This window comes from Nicotiana tomentosiformis, chromosome 6 (genome assembly GCF_000390325.3).
Source record: "Nicotiana tomentosiformis chromosome 6, ASM39032v3, whole genome shotgun sequence".
Classification (NCBI taxonomy): Eukaryota; Viridiplantae; Streptophyta; class Magnoliopsida; order Solanales; family Solanaceae; genus Nicotiana; species Nicotiana tomentosiformis.
In genome coordinates, this window is record NC_090817.1 from 17,455,021 (window position 1) to 17,474,798 (window position 19,778).

Sequence of the window (19,778 nt, forward strand, 5' to 3'; positions counted from 1 at the left end):
TGACCAATAACTGTGCGCTAAGACTTAGTGCGCTATGGAGTTTGAATTTCTTTGAGCGTAAAACGTTGAATATAATAAAATGGTCCACTTTGACATTGATGGCTTCTAGAATAGTTTTGGTGCTTATGATCTAATATTCTCTTTATTATCTCATTTTGAAGTTGTCCTTCCTCATCTTTTTATAGGCGGCTTCTAAGTAAACTATACAGTAATATGTTTTATTACACGGAAACAGATGGTTTGAATTACACTTGGCCGAAATTAATTTTTAGTGCAGAAAAGACTCTTTCAAGAAAGTTTTCAAATAAGTAGTTTAACTAGTACTAGTACTCCATAAAAAATCATGTGGAACAAAAAATAAAGTGTGAAAATACTAAAAAATCACGTGGAACAAAAATCATGTGTGCTTATAGGTGTGTTTGGTATGAAAAATATCTTTTTCGGAAAACATGTTCTAGAAGAAACATTTTTTCACTATCCGATATTCTTTAAACTTTAGAAACTATGTCCAATGGACTAACGGGAAAAAAACAGAAGCTAAGCGAGCGAAGTCATCCTTCCACTTTTTAAATAAGACAAGAAAAATACTTTTTGATATTTGGTCGTCAGAAAATGACTTGTTTCTTTAGAAAATATTTTTTTTCTTAAAACCAAACACACCAATAATGAGCACCTTGTATTCGATCAATCAAATTTAATCCAAATTCATTTTTTTTTATTTGAGTACATAATAATTCACACAATCTACGCAAGTGATCGGTCCCTAAGGAACCTCCGAAAGGAATGCCGTTTGATGAGTACACGAAAGTAGCGAAGTTGATAAGTGCGACAAGCACGGTCCAAGCCCAATTCTGTCCATTGTGAGTAGAAACGAGTAGCCCATGCTAAGAAGATCAGTTCGTTTTCTCGGCCCAATAGGCCCACATGATTTGCAAAACCATTTTGTGATCATTAAGTGCAGTGAAAATGGCACGACCTAGCCAGTTTTCGGGCTGATAATTGAAAAATAGTCAGCGTTTGTAAAGTCATTGAAAAATAGCTACTACTTTGCTGCAACACAGAAAGTTTCAGCGTAATACACTGGAAATTGGTGCACCTGTGTATGAACTTCCAGCATATTATGCTGAAACTCCAACACGGAAAGTTCAAGCATAATATAATGGAGATTGGACTACCTGTGTATGAACTTCCAGCATATTATGCTGGACCAGTATATTATGTTGGAATATTTTTCAAATTTTGAACAGTATTTTCGTTCAGATTTATCTTTACATGAAAAGTGACTAAATTTCAATTACTTTTGAAACTGTGGCTATTTTTCTGGACAATGAATAAAAGGTACTCTAAAAACTCAATCACCCAAAAATCCTACTGTAATATTTTACTTCTTAATAAAAAATCTTTGAGGTGAAGTAATATTCAATTTTTAGAGTTAGCTTTACATTCCTTGAATATGTTTCTACCCTTATTTCTGGAATTCCCTCCTCCCTAGGACAAAACGATAAGATAAAAGGCAAGCTAAGCCCGTATTAGCCCTTTTAAAGTCATAGCAATAAACGAAATCATGGAGCTGAAAATAAGCATAGATTCGAAGATTCTTGAATAGTGTAGCGGATCTGATCTTTCGCTATCAATTACTTTCATTTTCTATTCGGAATGATAAAACCAACCCTGCACTCACAACCGGTCTTGAAGTAAAGCAAGAAGTTTCTGATATTGTAAAATCTATTCGAAATTCTTATTACGTTTAACACATGCACAAATCCAGGTTGCAGACTTTGTATAATTGTTGGCACAGAGTCAGAGCTCAAAAAATTAATCATAAGCCTTACTTGGCTATGCCATAATAATGTTTCACTCTCTTTATGTAATCATGATTATACACACACTAAGAAAATCTTGAACAAGTTCCAGTCAAATTTGAGATTCTTTTAAGTATATATCTAAACATAGTAAACACATGTACAATAGCAATTCTGAAAACGAAGACTTCCCCATTGAACTAACTATGAACTCCCTCTGTATCTTCTGCAGCTAAATTTAGTCACAAGCAATGAAATTGAACTTCTCCGCTCAAAAAGCAAATTAGCCTTCAAAAAATACAGAGGCATGTTGCTGGATCGGTATAAAACTTTCTTGTGCTCCAAACTTTCTTTCAGTCACCGATTTGCCATTGAAAAAAATCACAACTAAGTGGTTCTTTCAGATACAAATTTCGCGGTGAGCGGAATTCCTTCTGCAATGCTGAATGTAGAGGAAGATAGAGCACTACTTGTGCATGTAAATAAGTTCATCTTCTTTGCATTCTCTTATTCCTATTTCCATCACTTTACCAGATGTAGAAGGCAATACATCACAGCAATGTCTTCTTGGTGCTAGCAACTGCATGTATCATTGAACAAAATGTTAAAATAATTTAAACATAGAAGAGTCCTAATTACAGGAAAGGGGCGGAGTTACATGTACAAGGGGTTCAACTGAATCCACTTTATCGAAAAATTCTCATACACAAATAAGGTAAAAACAAAAAAAGTTATGTGTGTGTGTATATGTGTGTGTGTGAATTGTTGAATCCACTTGACGTAAGGGAAGCTTCTAGTTCAGTGATAAAGCAGGCTCAAGAATTGCTCTAGATTGCAAATTTGAATTACATGTGCAATATTCTTGTATATTTTTAATTCACTTGTTAGAATTTCTGGCTCCACCACTGATTATAGGCTAAGAATATTTCGGCCTGAATTGAATTCAAAAGCTAGAGAAAAATATACCTGATTTGTGTCAAGGTCCAACTTGTGCGAAAAAACTCTGATTTCTTCTAGTTTTCGAGGTGAATTCTTGCCGAATGTGCAATTCTCGGAGGTAGTTTTCTTCTTGTAAATGGTCTTGATTTCATCCATGCTTGAAGATACATTGTCCAAGAAATAAACAATCTGCTTTTTACATGGATCAGACTCAAATTTCCTTGTATTATATTCATATAGTGTACCATAAGCATTCTTTTTCCAGGGAAAGTAGCTCTCTTGTACACGCTGAGCATCCGGCAAAAACACATTATGTGCAAAAACTTGAACAGCATATCCCCAAGACACTGACACTGTCCAAGAAAATCGACGATCATAACATACTGTTTGCTGCAAAATTCGTTGAGGATAGAAACTTGCAGCCTGGTACAAATGCTCCAGTGCCTTCATTCTTGTCATATTAGGGAATATGGGATCAATTATCTCCATATGATGCAGAGATACCAAAGGTCTAATGGAATGTGCAGCCAATAATCCAAACACATTTCCATGAAAATCCATCTAGTCATTCAATTTCACACAAACAGAACAAGAAAATTGGTGTCAACTTCACCTTCCATCTACCAAAATTCTAAATTTACAATGTAGTAAAGTCAAAAATACTCTCCACTATACCAAGCATCTTAATTTTACCTCTATTGTACTTTTGAGTCATTCATATTCTTGTTGTTAGCAAATTGTCTTGTATTTGCCCATTACCTTAACTAAGCTCCTAATCGAAATATAATAGGAGAAAATTTTTAAAACCATAACCAAAAGTAGAGTGGTAAATTTAGCCGCTTGAAGTATTTTGATGCCTAAAATTCATCGAATACCGCATTGTGGCTTCACCAAAATCACGGGCAAATACGCACGATTAGCTAACAGCAAGATATGGATAGTTCCATTATGCAACTAGGGAAATTAAGATATTTCGTATAGTATATAGTAAAGGGTTAAGCTCCTACTATGCGCGATGTCGGGAAGGATCGGACCACAAGGGCCTATTTGTATGCGAGACGGCTACCAGATCTATTTTTTCCAATTTAGAATAGCAAAAAAAAAAAAAAAGGAGAAGATTTACCTGATGGAAACCGGGCTCATGTGTTAAAGTAACACCAAGCTCTGTCAAACAAGCATGAATTCTACCATCACTTCCATAAAGGTGTGGATATCTCTCTATACATGAATCAAATACTTTAGCCAAAACTTTTGCCAGTGGATAACTTATAACAAAACCAGCACCACCAAAAGCCATTTCAAAGGAGAAAAACTTGTTCTGTATAAAACTTTCTGAATTTGACCCAATATAATACCAAAGTCCATGGTCATATTTAGATAATGTTTTCACCAAATTTTCTGGGAAAAAAATTGTGTCATCATCTCCAAAAACAAACCACCTAACATTTGAATGGTTAAGTGCTACTGTCTCTGAGACCACACGTGCCACTCTAATAGCCGAAGGATTCCCACCTTTATTTGTATATGGGAATCTTGAAATATCCTCAGAAATGCAAATTGGAGGGAGCAAAAGAGAATCATTTGTACTACTATTAGGCATTTTTTCAAGAAACACACAACCCTTCATTTCATTTGATTTGTACCATAGTTTAACAAGTTCTTTTCTCTTAGACCATGATTTCTCATTTGAGGCAATACCAAAAACAACATGTTGAAGTGTGGTTGGTGATGATAAATCATGTTCTTGTGATGAAACTGAGGTATGAAGAGAATTAGTATAATTTGGGGCAAGAATTATGGGATATAGAAAATAGATTATGCAAATAAAACAAGAGACTAGAATAAGATTTTTGATGCTATGGCAAGATGGGATTTTGCTTGGTACTTGAATGTTTTTCATTTTTTTTTGGTGAGGAATGAAGGGGTTTTAGAAGGGATTTACTGTTATTGGAATGGAATATGAATAAAAGTTAGTAGGTTTTGAAGATGGAGTACCTTTTTAGACCACCGCAATCTACGCCCAAGGCAAAGTAGGAATATAGAATTTTATGTCTCGAAATCTCAGTAGCATCTCCACATGTTAATAGATTACGAAGTTACAAGAAATAAAGAAACGATTTTGAGCACAAAAAAGAGATTAGAGAGATAAGAATGACAGGTTACTTTAAATATAGCACTTCCCTTTTCTTATACTATATATTTTTGTTGGTCGGAGACATGGAATCAATCAATGCTTGTAATAAGATAAGGTGAATATATTACGCCACTCTAAAATAGTCTTTTTCGGAACTTGTGTAAATTCGTAATATTGCATTGGATTATATTTTTTTCGGGGAAATTAATCACTAATTAGAGATTTTTTTACTCATTAGCCATTATTTAAAATATATTTATTCTTTAGTTAGTACTTAATAAATTTTTATCCGTCCGGACGAAAATACCCATGTGTTAGACATGGATGATGTCTAAATATTAAGGACATGTTGTCCTTAACTTCATGAATGTTGTGTAAATATTAAGGACAAAGTGTCATGTATTTGCACCTTCCGTTGTTAAACTTTAGGACATCTTGTCCTTAACTTCATATGTGCAGTGTAAATGTTAAGGACATCATGTCCTTAATATTTACACAACACTCATAAAAAAATAATAAAAATATACTTTCGTATTAATTTTAATAGAGTAATGACGATTTTTGCTCAAAATTAAAAATATTAAATAAAAATTAAATACTATATTAAAAAGTGGCTATCTCACCCTTTTTCTACCTTTTTGTTTTTTCCCTATTAGAGGTGTGCAAGTGGCCGTATGAGTCGATTAATCTAATGCTGAAAGCTGACTAAAAGTCAAAAGAATTTTGACCACCACAGATAAACATTATTTTTTTTCTTAATTAATAATGTTAAATTTAAGTTATGAATATGAATTTTTTTTTTTTTAAAAGTATTTACTTTGCCGTAAATTTGCACATAATCGAATTTCAATATAAATATCAAACACAAAAAAAATATTTTGATCGAATGCTATTCAATGATGATGACATTAGGTAACAATACGTGGAAGGGGGTTTCGGTTGTCCAAAAGTTAGGTGAGAGGTGAGAGGTGGGAGGTGGCCCTCCCTTTGGACGGCTAGAGGTTCCCGGTTAGCAGCTGCAAATAGGACATGTGCATAAATAAACAACAATAATAGAAAAGTTAAGGGCAATTTGGTTACACGTATAAACAAAAATAATCATGGTATGAAGTATTAAACCTAGTACATAGTATTTTATACAATGATGGTATAAAATATAATATCAAGTACATAAGAATAATAATATAACGTTTTGTATGCGGTCGAAATGAATTTCAGCCTTGGCATATCTGGTACGGTTCGAAGGGTGGTATATCGAAGTAAGATCCTGAAGGGGGGACACGAACTAACCTAGAGCCCGGGGAGGCCGGTCCGTGTTGAGATCGATATCATAATCAAACTCAAACAAGAATCGAACCACGGCGCGGGTAGATCTATCGTGCTGATAATCCAAAAACCAACTTACATCGACATGGAATCCATCCGAGGGCTCGAACCAGGATCGGGCTCGAACCAAGATCACGAGTTCGAGCCGAAATCAAGCTCGAACCAAAATCGAGGATTCTAAGCAAGATCGAACTCACACACAAAAGCCGTTGTAATCCCACTAGAGGGAATCTTGGCAGAAATTATGGAAAAACTGATTTATCATGGGTCTCCCACTGAATGTTTATTTTATTATACTTGTAGCCAAACCCCTTCATTATAAAAGGGCTTGTTTATCATTCTTGTAGGGCATCTTTTTTGGAGACTTAGACTATCATAAACTATATTATTTTCTCTATAAGCAAAGAGTGATCTTTCGAGTTTCTAAGATTGATTCTATTTTGTAAAATCCTAAATTCACTGTTCATAATTGATTCGCCTAGATTACGTTTTCTCCAATCTATATTCATCCTTTTATTTATCCTAGCATTATGTATTAAGTTGTACCACATATCTTCGGAACTGCGTATAAATTCAACTCTATCCATTTTTCGGGTAAACAGTTTGGCGTCCACTGTGGGGCCGAGGATAACAGTGGTCACTTATTTCCGAAAACACCTTCAATTCAGGTTCGGCTACGAATAACCACCGACCGATTACGAAGCTGGCCTTCAAGATGAAACCAACAACTTGGCACTACCCGAGAATCGAGCCGAAATACCACTAGATGTCAATTCACAAATTGCTTTGGAAGTAAACCAGCGTTCCGAACCAGAAAGAAGCATTCAGGGCGGTGCTCGATCCGTAGCCCAAGACACCCAAAATCCAGAGGAGATCGGGGCCAGCTTACGCATGATCTTCGAGATGTTGCAAGCCCAGTAATTAGCGATAGCTCGGCTACAGAGCCAAACTCAAACACAAAGCAGGCCGATTTCCTATCCATTTCGAGAGGTCCGGCAAGGGTTACTTCGAGAGGTCACCCCCAGAACAGAGCCTGCCATAGTAAAATCTAACGAGCAGGAATCGGGGACTACTCCCAGAATTACTAAATTGCTCGAGGAACTCACAAAACGAGTCGAAGCCAACGACAAGAGGGTGTAAACGTATAATGCCAGGGTCGATCAAATCCCGGGGGCTCCACCAATGGTAAAAGGGCTTGATTCAAAAATATTCATACAAAAGCCTTTTCCATCGAGTGCGGCACCGAAGCCAATCCCCAAAAAGTTCCGTATGCCCGAAATTCCCAAATATAACGGTACGACCGATCCTAACGAACATGTCACCTCTTACACATGTGCCATAAAAGGCAACGATTTGGAAGATGATGAGATCGAATCCGTGTTATAGAAAAAGTTCGGGGAGACCCTCTCGAAAGAAGCTATGATTTGGTACCACAATTTACCACCAAATTCCATCAATTCTTTTGCCATATTAGCAGATTCGTTCGTAAAAGCGCATGCTGGAGCCATAAAGGTTGCAACGAGAAAATCAGACCTCTTCAAAGTAAAGCAAAGGCAGGGAGAGATGCTGAGGGAATTCGTATCCCGATTTCAAATGGAACGCATGGAATTACCCCCAGTCACCGACGACTGGGTCGTACAAGCTTTCACCCAAGGGTTGAACGAGCTAAGTTCGACAGTATCACATCGGCTGAAGCAAAATTTGATCGAGTATCCGGCGGTAACTTGGGCAGATGTGCACAACCGATATCAATCGAAAATTAGGGTCGAGGATGATCAGTCGGGGACCCCGTACGGACCTGTTCATCAGAACAGGGCAGTTATCAATCAAAAGCAGATAGACAAAGAGCAAAGGTCAAACAGAGACCGATATCGACCGTACGTCACCGATCAAGTAAATAATGGTTCAACACGTAGCGCAGTTCGAAACAGTCAAAGAATTGATCGGGGACAAAATTCTCGGGGGCTTATGAGTAAGATCGACTTCGACAAATATTCCAAGCCTATAGAAGCACCTCGATTATCAGAATATAACTTCAGCGTTGGCACATCCGCTCTCGTGTCGGCCATCAGACCAAAAAGTCGAAGAGGAGGGGAACCAAAGGGTCCCTCGATCTTTCTTAATTCCCGATGACTACGATGCCACAAAATCGACGATCGAGGAGCTAGAGCAAGTCATATTAATAGAGCGCCGACCCGAGCAAAAGGTATACTTGGGAACGGGGTTGTGCCCTGAACTCAGGAAGAAACTCGTTCAATTTCTTATCAATAATGTCGATTATTTTGCCTGGTCCCATTTAGATATAATAGGGATCCTGCCGGACATAACGATGCATCAGCTAAGTTTGGACCATAAGTTCAGACCGGTGAAGCAAAAAAGAAGACCCTAGTCCGATAGAAAGAACGCCTTCATAAAGGACGAGGTAACCAAACTTCTCAAAATAGGGTCCATTCGGGAGGTAAAATATCCCGAATGGTTAGCCAACGTAGTTGTAGTCCCTAAAAAAGGGGAAAAACTTAGAATGTGCGTGGACTATAAGGATTTGAACAAAGCATGCTCCAAAGATTCTTTTCCGTTGCCCAACATCGATCGCATGATCGATGCTATGGCCGGCCATGAGACCTCACTTTTCTCGATGCCTATTCCGGGTATAATCAAATACAGATGAATCCGGAGGACCAGGAAAAACCTCATTTGTCACCAAATATGGAACGTATTGTTATAATGTGATGCCCTTTAGGCTAAAAAATGCAGGGGCCACTTACCAACGCCTAGTGAATAAAATATTCGAAGAACAAATAGGAAAATCAATGGAGGTTTATATTGATGACATGTTAGTCAAATCCCTGCGCGCAGAGCACCATTTAATTCATTTGCAGGAAACGTTCGAGATTCTGAGGGAATACAAAATGAAGCTCAACCCCAAAAAATGTGCCTTCGGGGTCGGTTCGGGCAAGTTTCTCGGCTTCATGGTATCACATCGGGAAATAGAGATTAACCCCTATAAAATCAGGGTTGTCGAAGACATCACCGTCGTAGATAGTGTGAAGGTCATGCAAAGACTAACGGGTCGGATCGCCGCCCTAAGCCGATTCATATCGAGATCATCCGATCGAAGTCATAAATTCTTTTCTCTACTCAAAAAGAAGAACGACGTTTCTTGGACCCCGGAGTGCCAACAAGCATTAGAAGGACTAAAACGATATCTATCAAGCGCACCACTGCTTCACACTCCAAAAACCGATGAGAAACTTTGTTTGTACTTGGCAGTATCGGAAGTCGCCGTAAGTGGTGTCCTAGTTCGAGAAAAGCAAGGTACGCAATTCCCAATTTATTATACAAGTCAAACCTTAGGAGAGGCGGAAACTAGATATCCGCTCCTAGAAAGGTTGGCGCTTGCACTGATAAACGCCTCAAGAAAATTAAGGCCATACTTCCAATGTCACCCCATATGCGTATTGTCTACTTACCCGCTTCGTAATATTTTGCACAAACCCGAGTTATCAGGCCGACTGGCCAAATGGGCCGTCGAACTCAGTGGGTACGATATAGAATATCGACCCCACACGGCCATCAAGTCTCAAGTCCTAGCAGACTTCGTGGCCGATTTCACACCAGCCCTCGTACCCGAAGCCGAAAAAGAACTGTTGAAATCAGGTACATCATCGGGGGTATGGATCCTTTTTACGGACGGGGCTTCAAACGTAAAGGGGTCCGGGCTGGGCATAGTTTTGAAACCACCTACGAGTGGCATTATTTAACAATATATTAAAACTATCAGGTTGACTAACAACGAGGCCGAGTACGAAGCCATGATTGCAGGTCTCGAGCTAGCTAGAAATTATGGAGCAGAAATCATTGAAGCCAACTGCGACTCCTTGCTGGTGGTAAGTCAAGTAAACAAAACTTTTGAAGTTCGAGAAGGTAGAATGTAGAGGTATTTAGATAAACTGCTTATCACTTTGCTCCATTTCAAACAATGGACTTTACGACATGTGCCGCGGGAACAGAATAATGAAGCCGACGCACTGGCAAATTTGGGGTCATCGGTCGAGGGAGATGATATGGGCTCGGGGAATGTAGTTTAACTTTCGAGATCGATAATCGAAGAAGGACACGCCAAAATAAGTTCTACAAGCTTAACCTGGGATTGGAGAAACAAGTATATCGAATATTTGAAAAACGAAAAACTCCCATTGGACCCTAAAATCTCTAGAACCCTACGGACCAAGGGTGCTCGATTCGCTCTGGCTTCAGATGGAACATTGTACCGAAGAACGTTCGACAGACCATTGGCGGTATGTTTGGGTCCGGGGGATGTCGATTATGTCCTACGGGAAGTGCATGAGGGTACTTGCGGGAATCACTCTGGAGCCGACACATTAGCCCAAAAAATAATCAGAGCAGGGTATTATTGGATCGATATGGGCAAAGATACGAAGGAATTCGTTCGTAAATGTGATAAATGTCAAAGGTTCGCACCAATGATCCACCAGCCCGGAGAACAACTCCACTCGGTCCTATCCCCATGGCCTTTCATGAAATGGGGAATGGATATCGTCGACCCTCTGCCATCGACCCCAGGTAAAGCCAAATTCATTTTGTTTATGACTGACTATTTTTCTAAATGGGTTGAAGCACAGGCATTCGAGAAAATAAGAGAGAAAGAAGTTATAGACTTTATTTGGGATCATATCATATGCCGGTTCAGGATACCCGCCGAAATAGTATGTGACAATGGAAAGCAATTCATTGGCGGCAAAGTAACAAGATTCCTCGAAGACCACAAGATAAGAAGGATACTGTTGACGCCGTACCACCCCAGTAGGAACGGGCAGGCCGAATCAACAAATAAAACTGTCATTCACAACTTAAAGAAGATATTGAATGATGCTAAAGGGATATGGAGAGAAATCCTACCTGAAGTTCTTTGGGCATATCGGACAACATCAAAATCTAGTACGGGGGCGACCCCGTTCTCCTTAGTATATGGATCTAAAGCATTGATACCAGTCGAGGTTGGTGAACCCAGTGCTAGATTTCAATTCTCGACGGAAGAATCAAATAATGAGGCTATGAACACAAGCCTCGAACTATCGGACGAAAGGCGAGAAACTGCCCTCGTCCGAATGGCCGCCCAAAAGCAGCGAATCGAAAGGTATTATAATCGAAGAACCAAGCTCCGCCATTTCAAGCCTGGGGACTTAGTGTTGAGAAAAATTACCATCAATACCCGGAATCCGAATGAAGGGAAGCTAGGACCGAATTGGGAAGGACCATATCAGGTACTCGAGGACATCGGAAAGGGGTCGTACAGGATCGGCGTTATAAACGACAAACAGTTATCAAGCAACTGGAATGTATCACATCTAAAACGGTACTACTGTTAAGATACAACCTTTCCATATTCATTTATATCTCAAAACTGACCCCTGCAGAAGTCCGAACAAGGGACAGATCTCTCATCAGAAAGCACGTGTTGCACTCTTTTTTCCTTATACCGATTTTATCCCAAATGGGTTTTTCGGCAAGGTTTTTAAGGAGGCAACAACTGGTCATGTAGCATTTATAATGATATCCGAGGCCCCGTAAGAGAGTTACTTCACAGCAATAGGGTCCCGATAGGAAAACTGTAAAGAGCCAAATGGTCGAAGCGAGCCATGCTCGTATAAATTGGCCTGAACCCAGACGTGTAATAATATGCGAAGAATTAAGATATAATGCGACCATTAAGCCTACGGGATATTTTCTCATTTTGAGTTCGAGCAAACACTCACTCAGCCAATTAAGCCTATGGGCTGCATTAATTCGAGTTCGAATCATTCACTCGATCAAGCCTCCGGGCTAATTTTCATTTTGAGTTCAAGCAAACACTCACTCGACCAAATAGCCTACGGGCTGCATCAATTCGAGTTTGAATCATTCACTCGACTAGGCCTACGGGCTATTTTCCATTTCGGTTTCGAGCAAACACTCACTCGACCAAATAGCCTACAGACTGCATCAATTCGAGTTCTAATCATTCACTCGACCAGGCCTATGGGCTATTTCTCATTTCGAGTTCGAGCAAATACTCACTCGACCAAATAGCCTACAGGCTGCATCAATTCGAGTTCGAATCATTCACTCGACCAGACCTACAGACTATTTTTCATTTCGAGTTCGAACAATACTCACTTGACCAAATAGCCTACGGGCTGCATTAATTCGAGTTCAAATCATTCATTCGATCGAGCCTACGGGCTGTTTCTCATTTTGAGTTCGAGCAAACACTCACTCGACCAAATAGCCTACAGGCTGCATTAATTCGAGTTCGAATCATTCACTCGATCAAGCCTACAGTCTATTTTTTATTTCGAGTTCGAGCAAACACTCATTCGACCAAATAGCCTACGGGCTGCATCAATTCGAGCACAAGTAAACACTCGCTCGAGCGTCACGCCCACGGGCTATATTCTCTTCAAAATCGAATCGTTGACAAGTAATAAGTCTAAAGGGCTACATTGCCCCAAGTTTGAATAAACGCTCGCTCGGTTGCAGAGACCACGAGGTTCAAGTTTGATTAAGTGGTTTAATACATAGAGATATGCCTATACACAAAATTTATCTACATAGGTGACTACAACAAATATATATATATATATATATATATATATATATTTAAACGGGAGCGGTCTCTTCTTTATCAGGTTCCCCCCATTCTCGGATTCGCTTTTGCTCCTATCGTCGTCGTCATCATCATCGAAAACAAGAGCTTCAGCATCAGCTTCGAGTTCTTTTGCCCTTTTTATCTCTTCCGTGAGATCGAAGCCACGAGCATGAATCTCCTCGAGAGTTTCTCTCCTCGATCGGTACTTAGCAAGTTCGGCGACCCAATGCGCCCGACCATTGGCGGATTCAGCTGCCTCTCTTGCCTGAACTTGGGCAGCTTCAGCATTAGCCCGATAGACGGCCACGAGTGCATCCACATAAGTCTTTGCCGTTTCAGCATCGAATTCGTCCTTGGCGAGTATTGAGGCCAACTGAACCTCGAGCTCCTCAATTTGTCTTGCTTGAACCAGGCCTTTTTCCTTCATTTTCTGAAGTTGGGTTTCAGACGATGATAACTAGGCTCGAGTAGTCTCTTTTTCTGCAGCAAAGCGGTCCATACCTTCTTTCCACCGCAAGGATTCCATCCTTATCACATCGACCTCCTCACGCAGCTTCCCTATCATCTTGATTTTTTTCTGCAGCTGTGAGACCGAAATGTTAGCTATCATTTTGGTATCGAACCTATAGGTTTTCAAAAGCATCATTACCTGCTCAGACAAATCATTCTAGTCTCGATAAGCCTTGGCCAGCTCGGCCCGAAGATCTTTTATTTCCTTATTTCTTTGCCTTAAGGAAAGTTTGAGAGAGTTCCTCTCATCGGTAGCACGTTTCAGGTCAGCCGCGTATCGATGCAGCTCATTCTGGGAATGAGAACATTGTTCTCGATGGACCGCCGCAACCTACGAAGGAACAAGAAGCGAAGTTAATGAAAGACGAACATAAAGGCAATACCAACAAAAAGATTTTTAAAAGACTCACCGGGTTCAAACCTGCCGCAAACCTTGAAAAAGATCCGATTCATCACTGGCACTGACAACATCCTCGATACCAGTAAACAGGTCACGAAACGGATCCTCTTCATCGTGAGGCCTACCTAGATTGAGGGCCCACAGAGCTTGAGCTTCCCGAATCATCCCTGCGGAAAAAGCGGGAAAGCTAGGCGAGTCCTCGATCGTTGCTGCCCCACGTGACTCGCTCGGAGCATTCCCCTTGGCTTGGCGGGGTTCGAAGGGCTCTTCGAGTGTAACCCCTGCCGGTTGATTCCGATGAGAGGCGTCTTCGACATCCGATAGTTCGGGGACTCTACCAGAACTTCTCTCCGGTATATTTTCAGTTCGAGACGGAGCCCCATAGGGCATCATCGATCCAGCCGGCGTTGAAGCATCGGTGTCTCTCTTTGTCTGGACCGCCAGCGTGGACTCATTATCCTCTTCCTCTTCTTCTTCTTCTTCTTCTTCATCCCTTAGGCGCAAAACGGATTCTACGGTCAAAGGAATAACATTCTTGTTCGGCTTACGAGTCGTCCTCTTCTTCGGTTTTGGGTATTCGGGCAACGAAGCTCTCTTCCTTTTATTTTCCTTCACCGGCTTTGGAACGAAGGTCGAGACATCCTCCTCATTAGACAGAGGTCTCATGACCGTGTCCTTACCCAAACCTGCATATGGGAAACCTTATAAAAAATATCGAGAAATGCCTCGTCAGAGTCCGAGAAATGAGCTTATCGTGATTTTTGGCCTCCCACCGACCCTTAGACAAATCACGCCATGAGCGTCCTGCGTATGTGGAAGTCGAAACAAGATCCCGTACCCAATTCTTGATGTTGGGAACCGCTCCGGGCATCCAGGGAATCGCTACATCATAAAAAGAGGAGTGTCGATAAGAGAACAAATGAATGAACAAAATAGAAGCAACAGCAAAATCACACTTACGTTTCAAATTCCACTCCTCGGGAAAGGGCATCTTTTCAGTCGGGATCAGGTCCGAAGTCCTTACTCGAACGAACTTGCTCATCCAACCCCGGTCCCTGTCCTCGTCAATACTCGAGAACAAAGCTTTGGTAGCCCGACGCTGGAGTTTTATTATCCCTCCCCGAAAAAGTTAGGGACGGTACAGCCGGATAAGATAATCGAGGGTGAACGACATTCCCTCGATTTTGCTCATGAAATATCGGATCAGAATAATGATCCGCCACAAAGAAGGATAGACCTGGCTTAAGGTTACCTGATACTTTCGACAGAAGTCGATAACGACGGAATCGAGGGGACCCAAAGTGAAAGGGTAAGTATATACGTTCAAAAACCCTTTCACGTGAGAAGTGATGTCTTCGTCAGGGGTAGGTATTATCACTTCTTTTTTTCCCCAATTGCAGTCCTTCTTTAACAGATCGAGGTGCTTCTTAGTAATCGAACACATGTACCTCGATACCGGCTCACACAGGCCAGGGACCGATGAACCTTTATCAACTTTAAAATCTAAAGTAAGGACGCACGCCTCGGGGACACACTCCTCTAGCCGTGGCTCTGCCGGTGTCTCATCGACGACACAATGTGAAGATGAAGCTTTCTCTTTCTGAGGAATGGTTTGTGATGTTTTCGCCATTTTTGAATTCAAAAATAAGGAGTAGAAGAAAGTGATAGAGATTTGGTAGAATTGAGGGGTCTTTTCGGAAAGAAATCACAGCTTTTTTGGTAGGACTGGAGAGTGTAAAGAAGAAATTGAGAAATTTTAGAAGATAGAAGATGCAAAAATGGTAAAAGATAAAGGTGAGAGTTCAAAGCGACGACGGCTCATTATCAGCAGTGGCCGACCACTGCCTGACATGCATTAAATACCGTGAAAGACTAAACCGACAGGATAGCTATCATGTGCGTCATAGTCGAACTTGATGGAATCGACAAGATATAATCCGATCGAGCCGTTGAAAATCATATTGTTTCTCGCCATATTTCTTTCTGAGAAACGAGGGGACTATCTGTATACGGTCGAAATAGATTTCAGGCTTGGCATGTCCGGTACGATTCGAAGGGTGGTATATCGAAGTAAGATCCCGAAGGGGGGGCACGAACTAACCTAGAGCCCGGGGAGGCCGGTCCGTGTTGAGATCGATATCATAATCAAACTCGAACAAGAATCGAACCACGACGCGGGTAGATCTATCGTGCTGATAATCCAAAAACCAACCTACATCGACCTGGAATCCATCCGAGGGCTCGAACCAGGATCGGGCTAGAACCAAGATTACGAGTTCGAGCCGAAATCAAGCTCGAACCAAAATTGAGGATTCTAAGCAAGATCGAGCTCGCTGACAAAAGCCTTTGTAATCTCACTAGAGGGAATCTTGGCAGAAATTATGGAAAAGCTGATTTATCATGGGTCTCCAACTAAATGTTTATTTTATTATACTTGTAGCCAAACCCCTTCACTATAAAATGGCTTGTTTATCATTCTTGTATGGCATCTTTTTTGGAGACTTAAACTATCATAAACTATATTATTTCCTCTATAAGCAAATAGTGATCTTTCGAGTTTCTGAGATTGATTCTATTTTGTAAAATTTTAAATTCACTGTTCATAATTGATTTGCCTGGAGTACGTTTTCTCCAACCTATATTCATCCTTTTATTTATCCTAGCATTCTGTATTAAGTTGTACCACATATCTTCGGAACTGCGTATAAATTCAACTCTATCCATTTTTTGGGTAAACACTTTTGTTTTCCGGTATTAAACTCGGGGAGTATAATTTATGCGGCATTTAATGCCGAAACCAAACATTTTATGACTACCACGAATACAAGTTATATGTGAATACATCTATGTAGTATTTTGTATGGAATAAATAATACGTGTATTAGTAATACGTGGATAATATCATATGAAGACAATAATACCCTTACAATAGGTAGTCCCTAAAATTGCAATCTTCATATTATTTTTTCACGATATAACAATCCATACATTATTTATCTTTGTATAACAATCCCGGTACTATTTATTCTCTATATAATAATTTTTATATTATTATTTATTGTATAACGATTCATATATTAAAACCTCTAAATATATATTTTGTATGGTATTCGGTTGAACACAGGGTCTTAAAATAAATAAATAAATAAATAAATAACTTTTAACATATATTCATAATTATTTTTAGGATTAATGGTTTTAAACATGTTATAATATTTATATTTAAGCGAATATTATTAAGTATACAATAAAACTTTAAAATTATTAAAAATAAAAATATCTTTATTTTTAATTTAAAAAGGGAAGGAAAAAAAAAAGCGTACTTCTCGGTCATTTGGAGAACAGGTGTGACTGCAATTACTCTTTACCCTTTTGAAAATAGAAAGGAAGAGTGAAATACAAGAAAGACACGTTGAATTTATAATAATATATGCTGTTCTAATCGCATGGAAAAATCTGCATATTCTCTCTGTTCACCTGCCTGTAGAAATTTAGTAAAGGGTAATCTATATATATATATAATTGAAGGACATAGATACGGTTATGTGGCACTCTCTACGACAAGAATAACGTTCCCAGCAGCAAAAACATATACAAGAAACAGTTTTTCTTCATATAGCATAACAATGTATGCATTGCAGGTGGTTGGTTTTTCTAGACGGCAGAAGTGAAGGACACGATCCATCGCAATCAGGGTATGTATAAGGCAGTTGGTTCTCACTGCATCCTTTTCAAAGGACTCGACCACTTTTGTCATTCACTCTTTGATGTTTCTGTTATCTTGCTTGGATATAAAATATGAAAATGTGGTCTTCGTGTATATTTTTTTTAGGAAGACTCAACAACCTTCGCCACTCATTAAAATTTTTGGTATTTACCGGGGGACGAAGAAAGATGAAAACTTGAGAAGGGCAGAATTAGAATCATTAGGGATAAGAATTCAAATAAAACTTGCATCAAACAAATTCCTTGATTGCAGTAAGAAGCCAACACAGTATGGCCAACAATATTGTAAAATTAATCCGCCTTTTTATACCTAATGATTGAGGATTACAGTATTGCATGAATTAAAACATTGTCATGACGAAATTGACAAGAAGTATTCATGAACGAGGTATCGTAGTACATTGCAATAATGTAACATTGTTAATAGTGATAAGAGTGATGCACATAAAGATATAAATGCATGCGGATTGTCTAATTATGAACAAACTCTAATTCTTACAACAACAAAAAATACTTGAAATCAACTACAAATATTTTTAAAGGAATATATAATTTTCTATCAAGATTTTACACCTCTTTTCAGACTTCAGCAAAATATCATATTTCAAAAATGGTCAACTTCTTTTAATTTCTCTATTTCTGATAGAAACCAAATTTTATTTCCTTTTCTTAGGTCGTGTTAGCATCTTCTATTGGAAATATGATTTTCTAGGGGGGGAAATTAGTTATAGTCGCACACACTCATTTAAGTAAGATAGTCGATTATGCATCTTTATTCATCATTTATGTAAATTAAAAGATCGGCTATTTAGTTTTGAAATTCTATTTACTCTCAAGGAGCCACAAATATACAAAAGCAAAAAGGCCAAATATTTTCCTTTAAGCATGATTTATGGTTGCCAATGACATTATTAAGATTTATGATATTAAAAAGATTCTAAATAACTATTGTAAATAAATTAAATCAAATCAGATAATAATGGTGCAAGGGTGAATGACAACACGATTTTATTAGGTATATATTTTTACTATTTAAATATGTAGCTGAATAGTTATTGAAGTATATATTGATGTAGTTCTAATAACATTGTTTTTGTTCCTTTGAGATAAAGAGTATTGCCAGAAAATAAAAAGATGTGAAGAGTACTGTACCACATGCATGAATAATTAATGACGATAGAAGATCATATGATCATTGGGACATTAACAAGTAACAACATTGCATCGAAAGATCAATTTCAAGTACACGGGAATCATTGGTTTTCGAGAAATGACATATATATACTATTTGCTAATTAGTACCTAAGATCCGCGTGAATTTGTATTTTTAAGCTCTAATTCTGACGGAAATACACATAATGTTGATTTAATAGTTATAAAATTACTTTTTAATGCATATACATGAATATTTTATTCTTATATCACAACTAATTATACAAAAAGATAAATTTCTTTTTTTCAATCGCGCGAGAGCGGGCTAATACACTAGTATATATATAAATATAAGACAAAATTTCATCTCATCTGTCATCATGGTAAGGTGGCTTCAATTAAGTGCTGAATTGCCAGAACAGTGAAATTGTGCAATATAACCTAGCAAGTGTAGTTGGTATTTTTTTTTTTTTAAAAAAAAAATGTAGTTGGTAGTTTTTAGCTTTACATGTGTGACGTTAAAAGAAAAGCAAATAAAACCCCTTACTTCAATTGACTTATTTCTCAACAGTAATTTGGATTTTTTTTACTTTTCGTTTCACACGTATCACTTACGCAATTGTAGACGCGTGAATTTTATTGAATTTAGTCCATACAAAATTTGGACTTGATTCTTAAATTTGTAAAATATTGGCATAACTCTATATTAAATTATTTAAGTTTAAGATATGGATTTAAATAAAAGTTGAACTTCATTTGAGTTAGTCCATTTAGGTAGGCGAATGATGAACCCACTTCATTATGTCAAATATATCATTTTCTTAGAGGTCCAATTTGGTACCACGTGTCAAATGACATGGCACACCAAATCAAACGGAAGAGCGAATAGGATCATGTGTCAAAATGCCAAGGCAAATTAAATGGCCAATAAAACTGTGCCACATGTGCAAGTGACATGTTCTGGCCAATCAAATACGGTCTTGTCACTGTTCAATCTGATTGGTCGGAAAGAGTTTGTTCTCATCACAACTTTTCCCTTCCACAACTACAAATAGGGATCTTCATAACTCAGAAAAGAGACCAGAAGTTATAACAAGAAACAAGAGAGAGCTCGTGGATCAAACGCCGCAAATTTCTCTA

General features: G+C 38.8%; 1 protein-coding gene across 1 annotated transcript; it reads right to left on the minus strand.

Moving 5' to 3' along the window:
- Positions 1-1,807: 1,807 nt before the first annotated feature.
- On the minus strand, positions 1,808-4,910 carry LOC104100467 (uncharacterized). Its single transcript, XM_009607696.4, has 3 exons — positions 3,865-4,910; positions 2,769-3,302; positions 1,808-2,382 (listed from the first exon to the last, which is right to left on the minus strand). The coding sequence occupies exons 1-3, from the start codon at positions 4,639-4,641 to the stop codon at positions 2,269-2,271; spliced, it is 1,425 nt and encodes a 474-aa protein (XP_009605991.1). The 5' UTR covers positions 4,642-4,910; the 3' UTR covers positions 1,808-2,268.
- Positions 4,911-19,778: the final 14,868 nt, after the last annotated feature.